The sequence below is a fragment of the Cynara cardunculus genome (assembly GCF_001531365.2).
Source record: "Cynara cardunculus var. scolymus isolate 2C chromosome LG 17, CcrdV1, whole genome shotgun sequence".
Taxonomy (NCBI): Eukaryota; Viridiplantae; Streptophyta; class Magnoliopsida; order Asterales; family Asteraceae; genus Cynara; species Cynara cardunculus.
The window spans coordinates 9,297,089-9,310,989 of record NC_037544.1 but is presented as its reverse complement, the minus strand read 5'-3'; the positions used below and the strand labels follow the sequence as shown (position 1 = coordinate 9,310,989).

Below are 13,901 nucleotides of genomic sequence, written 5' to 3'. Positions count from 1 at the left end.
TTGTAGATTTTCCATTGTCGTGGACATCCATACTCTAACATATGGCAAAAAACAACACCTATGATCGAGTTGTTTGAATGGTTAGTATTGAGTTATAGAGAGTTTTTGAGATTGAAAACAATACCTACAACATCTGGAATCGATTTAGGTTTAGTTTTCTCAATTTTTACAAACGCATGTCAAAGCGAACTTTCAATTCTAATTCTTTGACAGATTTTGTTTTTTTTTTCAAAAACGTTCTACAAACCAAATGCCCCATAGATAATTGAATAGAAAATGAAAGAAATGACACATTGCTTTTCTATATAACTTATATTGCTCCTTTTGTCATACCAAATCAATATATGCATCATATAAATAAGCCATACACATTTTTTAGATCAACATGATGCATTTTTAATGAATACATAATACACTAATTAAAATAGTAGGGTGCAAGGAGAATGTCATTTCCATAGTAATGTACTTGAAAGCTTGGTATACCCTCAAACTTCAAGACTTTGGTTGATGTGAGAACTTACATTAGTCTTGAAAACATGGATAGACATGCCAAAAAAAACAAAGAGTATGATGGCTCATGGAATATCAAAGAGTGGTGCCACTATTTGACCATAAGAGTGCAAACTATAGATTTCTTTACAAAATCATAATAGATGTGTTGGTTAGTTGCTTGCATTAATAAGGAAGGGTCATAGGTTCAACCCCTCCCACAACTGCTTTCCTCTAAAAAGAACTTAAAACCAGAAGATATAAAAACCAAAATCAAAAGCTGAAAAATAGAAAACCTGCTAAAATCGCTATTCAAACCAACAACCTTCGATACAAGATACTTTATTCTAGCATCTTAGACCAACTTAACCATCACATTTTTTTTGTCATAGTGTTAGTTTTAATAAAAAAAATACAAACACAAGAAAACATTATGTTGACAACCTTCAAAAATGTAAAAAGAATTTCAGTACTGCATAGAACCATGAAGCAACAAACTACCGTATGTCCCACATAGGTCTGCCCCTATATTGAAGACATCACAATTTCATAAGGCACATGTGTTGTGGCGTTGGACATATTACGATACAAAGTGACAAATTGACACTGTATAAAACCTATTTTAAGTCAACCATATAACAGGCCCTGGTGTACCTAGATTTGTCTATCACATAATGCCCTTGGGGCAGGATAGTGTAGGCCGATCGAAGGTCAGTTACAAACCTTTTTACAAAAACTTAGGACTCGTTCAAAACCAAGATGTATTTGATTCCCACAAGTTTAAGTATTATAGGGGTAATAGATCAAGTGTGGGTACGGTTTTACCAAATAAACGTTTGTAAACGATCCTTGAATCATCGACCTAGGAGTGAGAATGATGGTGTTTCTTTAAGGGACTAAAATAGTAAATGGAGTATTAGTTGAGGGACTAGTTGGGTAGTTTACTTACTTTCTTAAGGTGAATTCTTTTCCACGTAACACCATTATTCTCCATTGGAGTCCATTCATTTATCTCTATAGAAATGGGATGTTGCGGTGAAGATGAGGAAGAAATCCTCCAACCACTCCATCAACAACAAACCCCAACGCTACACTCATCCTCTTCCGTGGCATCTGCAGCTGCCGGTGATGATTCATACACCACCATATCTCCGATGAATTCTAATTTTCCGGCTTTAGTTTGTAAAGATATCCTGCGAACGATCTTCGAAAAGCTACCAGTGGTAGATCTAGCGCGGTCCGCGTGTGTATGTAGGTTGTGGAGTTCAGTGGCTTCTGATAGGGAGATTCAGGTTAGGGCTTTCAAGGCCCCATGGAAACTGAAGGACGTGATAGGGAAACCTAGCTCTGGTAGCTTCTGGAGAGATAATAGTTTAAGCCGATTCGCTATTTCACATCGTTTGGTTCGCGGTGACACTGTCGCTAGCCTCGCTGTCAAGTATACCGTTCAGGTTTACCTCAATCCCTGTTCGCATGTCTTTTTTGTTCATTAATTTGTGCTTTTGTGTATGCAAATAATTAGGGATTAAATTTCTAACTCTGTTTGTAATTTTCTGATACAAAATCACGCTGTTTATTATCTGTCACTCCATATGTTGTTTTGAGCATATTGTTGGAATTAATGAATTGGTTGGTGTCTAAAAGGGGTATGGGAATTGGGAAGTAATTTGAATGTGCGGACTCTCGATTATGTCAAGGCAATGACCTCTCAAGCTATTTTTTTTAAGTATATAATCTTTATATACAGCAAATGCAACAAATAACTTCACACACCCTCGAAACCTTTGGTGGGTTTGAACCCCTGACCTCCTAGGAGGCAAGGACTAAGCTACCCTTTGATGTTTCCTTTGTGGTATTGATGTTATTAGATCAGTGAGCAATCTGACTATTGGTTACTTAGGTTGGAAGTGGTGTTTAAGTGACTGCAGAGAAGATGGTGGGGTTGTGAGGCTATTTTTCACTTGTGCAAGTTATTTTATTACTAGATGAAATTGTAATTGAAGTTGAAATGGTTGATGGGTAGTCGCCATTTGAGTATATGACTTTTTCTACAGCTTCCAATAGTGGCAGAGGAAATGTTTCACCTTCTCTTGCATTTATGCGTCATGCTCTATTCCTTGGAAATTATAAACACTGGATTCTCTACTTTATCTAATTGATGATTTTCAACTTTAAATACATATGATTTCTAGATTTGATAGTAAAACATCCAATTATATCTCAATCAAATTGAATCAGGAGACCGATCATATAGATGAAAATGGTACTGCTCTGTCAAGAATGTTCAGGGTTCTTTGTAATGTTTCTATTCTACATATGGTGGTCTTATTCTTGGGAATTTTTTAGTGACATATTGAGGACTTATTCTTATATCAAACTCCATTTGGTTACTTTGTGGTTAATTTAATGGGATGTGGCTGAAGATATGATCAACTCTTTTTCTTCATCAGGTTACGGACATAAAACGCCTGAACAACATGATGAGTGACCATGGGATACATTCAAGGGACAGATTGTTAATCCCTGTAAGCACGCCAAACATCCTCATTGATGGCTCATGCTATATAGAATTGGATGCTCATTCTAAGAGGGAAGTGGCAGTGTTGTATCTGGAAGGTGGACCTGATAGAGTGGTGGCTAGTGTGTCAAAAAAGGTGACTTCCGAGCGAGGAAAGAGAAGGGTAATCGACTCTTTGAGAAGGAGCATGCATGTTGATGATGGTACTGCCCAGTACTACTTATCTTTATCAAATGGTGATCCCCGAGGTGCCATAATGGAATTTTCCGAGGATATTAGGTGGGAGAGGCAGGTGCATTTGGCTTAAGCGATCATACAGTCAATGTTATCCCCTTATGGGAATTTAGGAACATGGTAAACCCTGCTGGAATCCCATGTGTCAACCTTTCAATAATCCACAAATCCTCCTAGTATATAGGAAAACCAAAATGTTATCAACACTGCTGAAGAAAATGAATGATCGTACCTGCCTTTTTGCTTTTCAGCACACCATCGTCAACTTCTTACAGAATGCTTTTAAGAATTCTTTCAGGTGTTATAACAGAAGTTGAAGCATAAAGATACGATCAACTATGTGTGTGAGTGAACTGTGTGTATCTACCTTTCTTTCTATGTAGATACTACTTGAAGCTGTAATGGTCTAAATGTATGTCTTGCCTTCCCTATCAATTGGACATCACCTTTTACCTTTTTCAATCAAGCATAATTAATAAGTATGGGTATTTTTGAGCCAAATTCAAATCTTCATCAAGAAACTCATCGTGCGAGTTTAAGGTTATCTGAATACTATCCTTTTGAGTTTTGCTATGAACACATTACAAAATTTTGACTTGCACACTCGTGAACTTGCATACTCGTGCTTTATAGAGCCCCATAATACACATCGAGTGGTTTGGGGCTCATTTTTAAGAAGGGAAAATTGTATCAAAATAGAACCAACTTTCACCTGATTCCTATTTTGGGGAACCAACTTTCAAAATCTATCATTTTGGGGAACCAACTTGCATCTGATTCTTATTTGGGGAATCAACTTGCAAAATAATTATAGAAAAATAAATACAATTCATTTTTTTTTAAATATTAATGCAATAAAATCTATTTTTCATTTCAAATCTCGTTTTTTTTAATTCAGATGTCAAATTGAAGATTTTTTCAAAAAAATCCAAATTACCACAATAAAAATTGTTTTTTTACTAATGCAATAAAAAATAAATATTAAATATCACATTCAAGATTTTTATATCTAACTAATCCATATCAATATTAAAGTTTAAATCAAATTTGACCAATCAAACCAAAAGTTTGATAGAGACCCTTAAATTACCTGTTACCTGTTCAACAGATCAACCAGACTCTTAAATAAACAAAAAGTTTGATAGATACCCCTAAATGACGATTTTGGAAGTTGGTTCCTCAAAATAAGAATCAAATAAAAATTGGTTACATTTTGATGCAATTTTTCCTTGAACTCTTGCTCGTTGAAATAACAATTTACGTGAATCAGGTTGAGGAACAACAAAACTCTATGATATACGGATGAGCATAATGACATTTGCATATGGATCCATCAATGTTGGCAAAGTTCCTACAAACTACGGTAATCAAGGTATCCCATGGTGAAGGCTGCCACTTTTATTAGAAAAGAAAACAAGACAAATTTACAATAAACAAATCATTATTTTACGCAAATTGAGATAGGTGGGTTGGCATATATCCCATTTATTTCGTACTGTACTTTTGAATAGTATATACTGAGTTGAGTTGGTTTGGTTTGGTTTATACGATGATTGAAGTGCCTTCATATCGACACACTGTTTGGAATTCCCTTTCCGGTAAGTCCCTTTTCGCTGGTTGGATACAAAAGGGTATATGGTACTTTAACCGGTCCCATCCTATTTTTCAAATTATGGTCACCATTCCTCTGTACAATTCTCCCCTCGATGTCTCTAATCTTCTTGCCGAATTTCTCAAACGCCTTCAAAGGTTCGGAATCCATCGTCCACTCCGAACTTTCTCTTTGCCCAAGATAAACCTCATCTGAAGGATGCCTAGATAACAACTCTATCAAAGATACACCAATTAGTGCTTGCAATTGAGCAGTGATTGTTTTCAAGAACACATTATCTGGATTCTCTTTAAGTTCTTCATACTCTGGGGTGTTTGGTTCAGGCATAAGACGACGACTTAGAGTTGGACGATTAGGGAGATACCCGGCATACGCGTATTGCCCGAAATTGACTGATGCATGAAGAGCAGAAGCCACCCATATGATTGTAGTGCACATATCCATTAAGTTATGGCAAGAATCCATTTTTGGCCACCATGGCTCGTCTTTCTTGTCCCCATGTCCTTCTTCTCGAAGTTCCTTCCACCATGATTGGAGTTCAGTGTCGTTTTGAACCATATTGTCGTTTTTGTAGTAGAAGCTACAGTAGTCCTCAACCCATGTTTTGATGGCTGACCAAATCTCTAGACCGTCAACAGCATATGGGTAATCCTCAACCGTTAAACGGATTCCATTTGTGGAATTCGAGTCCTCAATCGCCATTCCCCTGTGTATTACATGTGTTAGGAGATTATATTGCAAAGAATCCATGATGATTAGTTGCATACTTGGTCTTCAAGTTTATAGGATAAGAGCCATGCATCTTATCTGAAGGGTTTTCAATAAGCTATTATTTACTTTTATCTATTCTGTTAAGTTGACCAATTTCGTTGATGAAACTTGTCAGGTTGTCTAAATTCGTGCTAACAACTTATTGTAACGTCGAACAACTTTTGGTATAATCTGAAAGTCTCGTTAACTATTCTATTAGGATATCCGTTCAACCTAACTAAAAAACTCATTTTGTTACTGTTAAATATGAATAGTCTACCTCTTGACAAGATCAACAGGGAGTGCTTGGTCGGTTAACACCCAATCCTTGTATATGAAAGACGACATTTCCATTGCATATCTCCCTGGGAACACTGTTTGCTCGAGAAAACCTCCACCGTCGATCAAGATTTGCCTTGCAAAGGCGTTTATGTTCATTGTATCACGAAAATGAGGTTGGAGAAGTTTATGGATCGGGTGGAGAACACTTAGTTGCCGATTTGTTGCAATCACAAACGGCTCGATAACAGCATGCGTATTCAACCTGTGAAATACAAATCAAATGTTGGTAACAAAACATTTAGGGAAGTACTCAAACAAAAGTATGGTCACACTACAATAGAATCATGTTCATATAGGATGCTGAATATGTCTAAATGTCCTAATAGATTATTTTATAGAATTTAAGTTTATAGGACCAAATAATTGTGAGTTACATGTAAAAACATTGCATTGAGTTTATATGATGTTTTTGGACGTCTTAACAAGGTTTTTTATGATATCATTAGAAAAAGTGTTTTAATAAAAACAAGTATTATATAAAAAAGATGTGTTATAATACTTCTAAAAAGTGTCATCTAAAAAACTATTACGACTTTTTATTTTTGAAATATCCAAAAAAAAAAAAAAAAAACTTGTTAAACGCTTAAAAGCGTCCTATAAACTTAGTGTAACCTTTTTACATAGGAAACACAAGTATTTGGTCTTATAAAGTCTTATAAAATATTTCTATTAAGACACTTGTACATTTTTGGCGTTCTATAAACTCTATTTAGTTATAGTGAGATCGAGTGGTTATCAAACAGACAAATGTTTCATGAGTGTGGATGCTCTTACCAGTGACTAATGAGCTGATGGACCCCAGAGTCATTCACCGCTACATATGCTTTGGCCAACTGCCAAACGGACTCTTCAACTCCGTGTTCAGCTGGAGTGTACACTTTACTAATGGCGCCCAGTTGATCTCCTTCGGGATGAGGCAAGCTCAATTCAATTGCCAATGGTTTTAGAGTTCCGTCTTTTTGCAAAAATAGCAATGTTCGTGTTGCGTAAATCTTGGTGGGTGTTGCATTTATTCGCCTCACGTATGGCATCAGTGAATCATGGTGGTCGAGTATAAATAGTCTGCTCGACTTGATTGCCTGCACGATCGAATTTTATAAACTTAACTTTCTAATGATCATTCACATGTGAATTAACTAGCGATTAATTGGGTTTAAAAGTTACCTCCTCTATTTCTAAACCATCAAGATTTTGCTCAATGTGTGAAGGTTTTATGGAACTGTTTTGGTTACCATAGATTTCAAAGTCTAACTTGCTTGTTGGAGGAAACTCCTGCAAATAAGGTCGAACTCACCAAACGTGAATAAGACAGCAAAAACGACCATGCATGTATATTCACAAATGAATGATTATAAGCTGTATGAGTTTACTTTGAGTAGACGAATGCTAACGGGGTTGACTCCAGCCAACATTTCCCTTGCAAATTCTTCATCGGTCCTCCAAGCAGATTTGTCCTCTGATCCAAATACAAAAGGGAATATCTCATTAATAAAGAATTGGTTTTATAGGACGATTGGATGTATTAACAAATTTTTAAGAACACTTTTGAAATAAAGTATGTTATTAGCTTTTTTTTACAGGACACTTTCGAGAAACATCACATCCTTTTACAGGACAGTTTTTCAAATATCGTCATATAAAAAATTAATAGAATGTTCTATTTCACAAAAGTGTCATATATAAATAACTTGTTTAGACGTCCAAAATCATCATGTAAACTTATTGCAACATTTTTACATAGCACGTACAACTGTTTAATAGTCTATTAAGACATCTAGACGTATTTGACTTTATATAAACATGATTTTGTTGTAATAAAAGTTATAAATTTGGTACCTTTGATAACTTGTGGCATGGGGAATTTGGCAAGTCCCTCACCATCTGATTGAGAAAGTGCTTTCAATATCTCAAAAGGGATGTTTTCTTGAATTTGATCAAGTAGTTTGCCTTGAGGCAGCTTTAATCCTCCTTCATAAGTCTTCAACACATCTTGAAAGGTATCAAATTCATCATGGGTAGTAGTGTCTGTTAGAGCCTCACCCTCAGAGACAAGAAATTGACCAATGGATTTCAATCCATAACCAAGGAAACCAGACAGCTTCAAATGTCCAAATTGCTCATCTTTTGGAACATATACACTTAAACTCTGTAGCAATGGAAGCCTGCTCTCAGTTTTGGGATCTGTCAAAAGCCAAACCCTACTCCATTAATATATAACCCCTTCAAAAATGGCTAACAAAAGAAACCCTAAGGGCACTTTTCTTCATTTACTGGAGGTTTACATGAGTTATTATCCTCACATACGTTAACATTTCATGCTGTTGACGTATCTCGGTAACAAAGTAGTTCATGTTGTTCCCACGAAGAAAAGGTCACACGTGATTCTAATTCTAGATACAAAAATCATATATGTAGCTTAAATAACCTGATTTGGTTGGTGGTCTGCCTGTTCTCCCTCTACGAGGATACGGGTACTCAGAAGACCCTCCGAGGACTGGTCGGGCATATTCTATATCGTCATCGGGGTTCCCCAAATCATTGTAGAATGCATAATCATAAACCCGATCCCATTCTTGGAGCATCCCGGATCCGGTACCTCTCAAGATGACCAATTCTTCTTCTCTATACTGACGTAGTAATTCAGGAGTTTCACCAGGCAGATATGCCTATAAAAACATGTTAAACCACTTATTTAGTTTAAGAAGAAAGAAAACTAGAAGTAATATATGAAACAATTTCACAAGATTAAACAATTTCATGAAAAAGTTTCATAAGATTACGACGGATGAAACTAGTTTTTACGGTTTTTACAAATTGGAGTGGTTTTCATTTGACCGCTCCCCTCTCTCTCTCTCTATATATATGTATGTTGGAACCTCTCTTTTTTTCATTCATGGGTTTTTTTGGAGAGTAATCTAATGGGGTTTGAGATATTCTCAAGCGCAAAGCAACGGTACCTTGTTGGCGAAGAAAATACGGTCTTTTGTGTAACGTTTGGATGGATAAACCCATGAGTTACAGTCAAAATGGAGTTGACCATGGCCAGGAACATCTTCAAGAGTAAGGGTCTTGAGGTAAAACTCACTGTGATGATCATTTTTGACCAGAAATGCCCCTGGAATTCCTATCTCCTCATTCCATTCAAATGTAACTGCATAAGTTGATTCCTCAACTATCAGAGGTGTAATGGTTGTAATCCAGTCTTCCACTATGGCTGCTTTTCCAAGCTTTCCTCTCAACCTTCCTTCTGCAATTCATTGAAAGAGGTTTGAGACCATAACAAATTAATATATACATTTGCCAGCATAAAACTACTATAAATTCTAATATTTTTGACGTTTTGTAAACCCAAACCGAACATCCATTATGCAAATCAAGAATGAAGAAAATGGGCGGAATACCTGATGATTCGTCTTCGGGTCGAACTACGCTAATGAGTTGGAGAGAGATGTTATTGCCGAACAACTCATGGATTCGATCAAGAGCCGATGCACCTAAGTCATTCAAATCCAACAAATTCTTCTTTATCAACACCACTCTCCCTTTGATCATCTGGTTTCCTTCCTCCACTCTCTCACCCAACATATATATCAACTGTTAATTAAGATTGCGTGTGTGTGTCGATCTCGATTATCGAATGGTCGTTTGTAGTTAAGGTGTGAAGAAAATGTGGCGATTGTAGTAGGTATATATAGGCCAAAATGGGGTTACTTTAATCATGCATTTGATCGTTTTCAACTTGTTAACATCCATAAAACGAAGAAGTCAGAATAAGGTAGATGGTCCAGAAAAGATTAATATGAACCAAGGCTGAACACGCCTCTTTCACTTTCCCTGGAGTTTATCTTCAGAAGCTTGTTGTCATCGGCGGCGTCCACAATTTCAGTCTCACCCACCCTACAATACAAATTATATATATACATATTAATTGCATTATGGGCGTTACAGATCGCCAAATGGGACCAACCGGACCGGTTTGGGACCGCTTACAATTTTCCTCGTTACGGCTATTTTTAAATCTATTTTTAACTTTTTTTTAAGTATATTTGATTAAAAATCAATTACAAAATTATAATAAAACATATTTATTATATATGTGTTATATGGTGTATATACGGGATATCAGCTTACAAACGTTCACAATTCTCGCAAAAAACGTATTTTAAGTGTATTTAATTGACCTTATTACAAATTTTCAAATGTATTAGAATAAAACTTTTGTATTCTTAAAAAATAACTTCAAAAAAAGTTTATGTAAAAAATTGAATTTTATTTTTTTTATATCAGACCGGTTTGGGCCCAGCTCGAGACCGAGATCGGTTCTCATAACAAGGCCTTCATATTTGGGTCGGGATCGGGACCGGTTACGGGATTACTATTTTGGGACCGGGACACGATTTGGGCCAGCCCGAGACCAGTTTTTTGCCATGTCTAGTGGGTATATATATATATATATATATATATATATATGTAGGGGCTCATTTAAGGGAGAACTGATTAGTTTGTGGTAACTGTAAGATCCAATCTCAACCACAAATCAACGGATAAATTAGAAAATTAATAATTATAGTAGTTTGAGTTAAAATTATAATTAGAGGGCATTTTAGGTACTTTTTAAAATAACTCCTCTCTCTGACCTCCAATCTCCGGCCTCCGGTGAACATTAATTCGGCAGGTACCAAGTAATCACAAAGATACACAATGTGATACTCATTGTGATATACTATGATACCAACTTAAACCTTAAAAACAAAGATACACAATGGGTAGATACGCATTGTGATATACTGTGATACTGATTTCACCAGAGGTCCAAGAGATGAGAGAGGAGAGAGGAGTTTTTTAAAAATACCTAATATACCCTCTAATTATAATTTTAACTCAAACTACCATAATTATTAATTTCCTAATTTATCCGTTGATTTGTGGTTGAAATTGGATCTCACAGTTACCACAAACTAATCAGTTTCATTTGATTAGGCACCTATCATGTATCGAGAGAGTAATATGAGAAAAAGGTATTTCCGATTTTATTCAAATGCCTGTTTATGCTTATTTTGACTCAAAGACAAATCTTTCTTTGGATTTTTGGTCATTATCTATTCGTCGAATAAGTGATGATCCGATGGTTCTCCCCAGGCGGGATACTTAACGCGTTAGCTACAGCACTGCACGGGTCGATACGCACATAGCCTAGTATCCATCGTTTACGTCTAGGATTACTGGGGTATCTAATCCCATTCGCTCCCCTAGCTTTCGCATGTTTCCCATCTCTTCTCGAGAAACAAGTGGGCTATTTCTTTGCAAAATTGTGCTCGAATTCATATGTGGCAATTCCGCCATATATATATATAGATATATATATATCTACATTACTTTATAAAGCAGATTTTATCAAAGTCTTAAAAACAACTTGTATTGCATATAGTACCACTTTCTAAAGAACAATTTCTTTGAAATCTCTTAACTATAACAAGTTTATGCATAATTTACAAATTAGCAATGCTATATCTAACACAAGATTATCTTCCCTAGACACAAATCACGCGTACACACTGATGGCTTCCTTCCTAAAGCGACAATTTGATTCCTCAAAAATGGCGATTCAAGTTCCAGTGAATTCAAATAAGCTTATAAATACATTTAGGGTTCTTGCTAATATCGCTCCTCTACCGATTCATTGCTCCTTATTTTGATGTTAATCCATCACTATCCCAATCGAGGTAATTTCTTTTGTGGTGTAGGGTTTATCGACAATATTTCTTTATCTGTTGTTCTTTGAGTTTTCTTGTGGAGTAGGGTTTGATTTTTCTTGTGTGTGTTAGGGTTCGATGTGTTGTATGGCTTTTATTTCAATTCATTTCACTTGTATGTGTTAAGGTTTTGGATGTGTTATATGTTTTTTTTCACTTCAATTCATCTCTGTACTCCTGTTCTTTCTCCTTCCCTATTTTTTATATTTCTTTTGTTATTTATGTTGCTTACCTTGTGTTTTTTAGAAGTCCTCGTAGAAAGTATTTGAGTTTTTCTAACCCAAGTTTGTTGTTTATCATATGTGTTGATCCTCTCTCTCAGTGATTTGATGATAATCCCTTTTCCCTTTCACGTTGTATTTGTGTTTCTGTATTTTCAGTTCCAGCGATCATTACTGAGTATGTTCAGTGATCGTTGAAAAACTTGCATTGTAAATTCATTAGAGACAACAATACTTCAAGAAGACAACACTCACACCAAAGAACCTTCAGCAAACGTCGAAGACTGAAACTGAAGATTAGAGACTGGCGAGTACGTGATCTGAAGCGGTATTCAGTGATTACAAGCCTGACTACATATGTGTGAAGACTACTCTAGCTTCAGCGAATGATGATGAGACCTTCAGGTCATTCCAGCATTCAGCGATCAAAGGAAGCTTGTTTTGCACGATTGTTGTTATCTTGTCCTTATGCACACAAAGGACAAACCCATACCCTTGCAAAAGTTAGTACGGTACGGAGCCGATTAGTCGACTCTTTGTCCACCAACTTTAAGCAAGGATGTCTGCTCAAAAATAGTGCTTTTATACTATTCACTGTAGCAAAGGACAAGCCTTCCTCTTGACACGCACTCTAAACCTACCATATTGAATTAAATGTTCATTTAATGCACTGGGTATAAATAAAAGTGTTTCTTCTCCTTGCAGAGTGCGAGCATCTCTCTGTTATCCTCTTCTTACTTCAAGCATCTTCTAGCTTAAGTAAAAGATTTTCCTTTTAACAATCTTTTTTCTTGTATTTGCTAAAGATCTTTGTGTAACCAAAGATTGTTTAGATAGGTTTTCTTTACCTTATCTTTCCGCAAACAGTCTTGTAAAATCTGTATTGATCTAATCTATCAATATATATTTTAAATTTGAAAATACTGTGTTTGTATTCATCCCCCCCTTCTACAAACTGTTTCTATTCTTGTAGACCCTTACGGGACCAACAAGTGGTATCATAGCAGTGTTTTCTTTCTTTCCTTGTGTTTTGTTATTTCTCTGTATTAATTTATCTCTCCTTAGATAACTTACTGCTTTCAAATGGCTTTACATATTACAAACACACACACAAAAGATAATGACTCTCTTGCCAAACCTCCCCGGTTTGTCCGTGACAATTTTTGCCTCTGGAAGAACCGGATGTCCCTCTTTCTGGAAGGTGTGGATCCTGAAATTCCACATTATATAGAAAATGGACCATATATTCCATTTGCTATTGTTCCGGCTGTTCCAGCAACAGCTACGACTGCCTCGATTCCTGAACGACAGATTCCAAAGCTTCCACATCAATGGAGTGATGAGGACAAGAAGAAGATAGCTATAGACACGCATGCTCGGTCTATAATAGCTATGTCTCTTCCTGATGAGATTTATCACATGTGATGAAACTCAAAACTTCTAAATCCGTATGGGATACTCTHTGTGTCCAATATGAAGGAACCACGCAGGTTCAGGAGACTAGAAAGATCAATTTAGTAAGACAGTATGAAAGCTTTCTCTGTGGAAAGTCTGAGACACTGTCTAAAGTACATCAAAGATTTAATTGTCTACTTATTGATCTAAGGGCTGTCGACAGGGAATATTCTAATTCTGAAACCTTGACTAAGTTTCTAGAATGCCTTCCTGAGTCTTGGGATGCTTTTTCCATGTGTCTCAAGATGTCAAATGACATGTCCACTATTTCTCTTTCTAACTTATACGGGATTCTGCTTAACCATGAGCAATCTTGTCAATTGAAAAGAAATCTTGTAAAAGATTCCATGGAAATGAAAAGCTCTCCTTTAGCTTTGATCTCTGAATCTTCTTCAGTTGAAACCTCTACTCCTTTTGTCTCTTTTCTACCTCCCGTGGTCATCACGGAGATAGATTCTTCTGAGGACATTCCTGAATCTGATTTAACAGATTCTGATGAGTCCCTGGCACTCCTGACTAAGTCATTT

The 13,901-nt window shown here is 36.2% G+C and overlaps 2 protein-coding genes across 2 annotated transcripts; one reads left to right on the top strand and one right to left on the bottom strand.

Moving 5' to 3' along the window:
* The first annotated feature begins 1,504 nt into the window (after window positions 1-1,504).
* On the top strand, window positions 1,505-3,705 carry LOC112500624 (F-box protein At1g55000). Its single transcript, XM_025104146.1, has 2 exons — window positions 1,505-1,940; window positions 2,940-3,705. Exons 1-2 carry the CDS (start codon window positions 1,512-1,514, stop codon window positions 3,312-3,314), a joined length of 804 nt encoding a protein of 267 aa, XP_024959914.1. The 5' UTR covers window positions 1,505-1,511; the 3' UTR covers window positions 3,315-3,705.
* Window positions 3,706-4,616: 911 nt separating this feature from the next.
* Window positions 4,617-9,580, bottom strand: LOC112500096 (probable linoleate 9S-lipoxygenase 5). The gene is made up of 9 exons (XM_025103389.1): window positions 9,347-9,580; window positions 8,903-9,192; window positions 8,371-8,611; window positions 7,782-8,126; window positions 7,316-7,401; window positions 7,110-7,217; window positions 6,720-7,024; window positions 5,884-6,147; window positions 4,617-5,559 (listed from the first exon to the last, which is right to left on the bottom strand). Exons 1-9 carry the CDS (start codon window positions 9,528-9,530, stop codon window positions 4,806-4,808), a joined length of 2,577 nt encoding a protein of 858 aa, XP_024959157.1. The 5' UTR covers window positions 9,531-9,580; the 3' UTR covers window positions 4,617-4,805.
* Window positions 9,581-13,901: the final 4,321 nt, after the last annotated feature.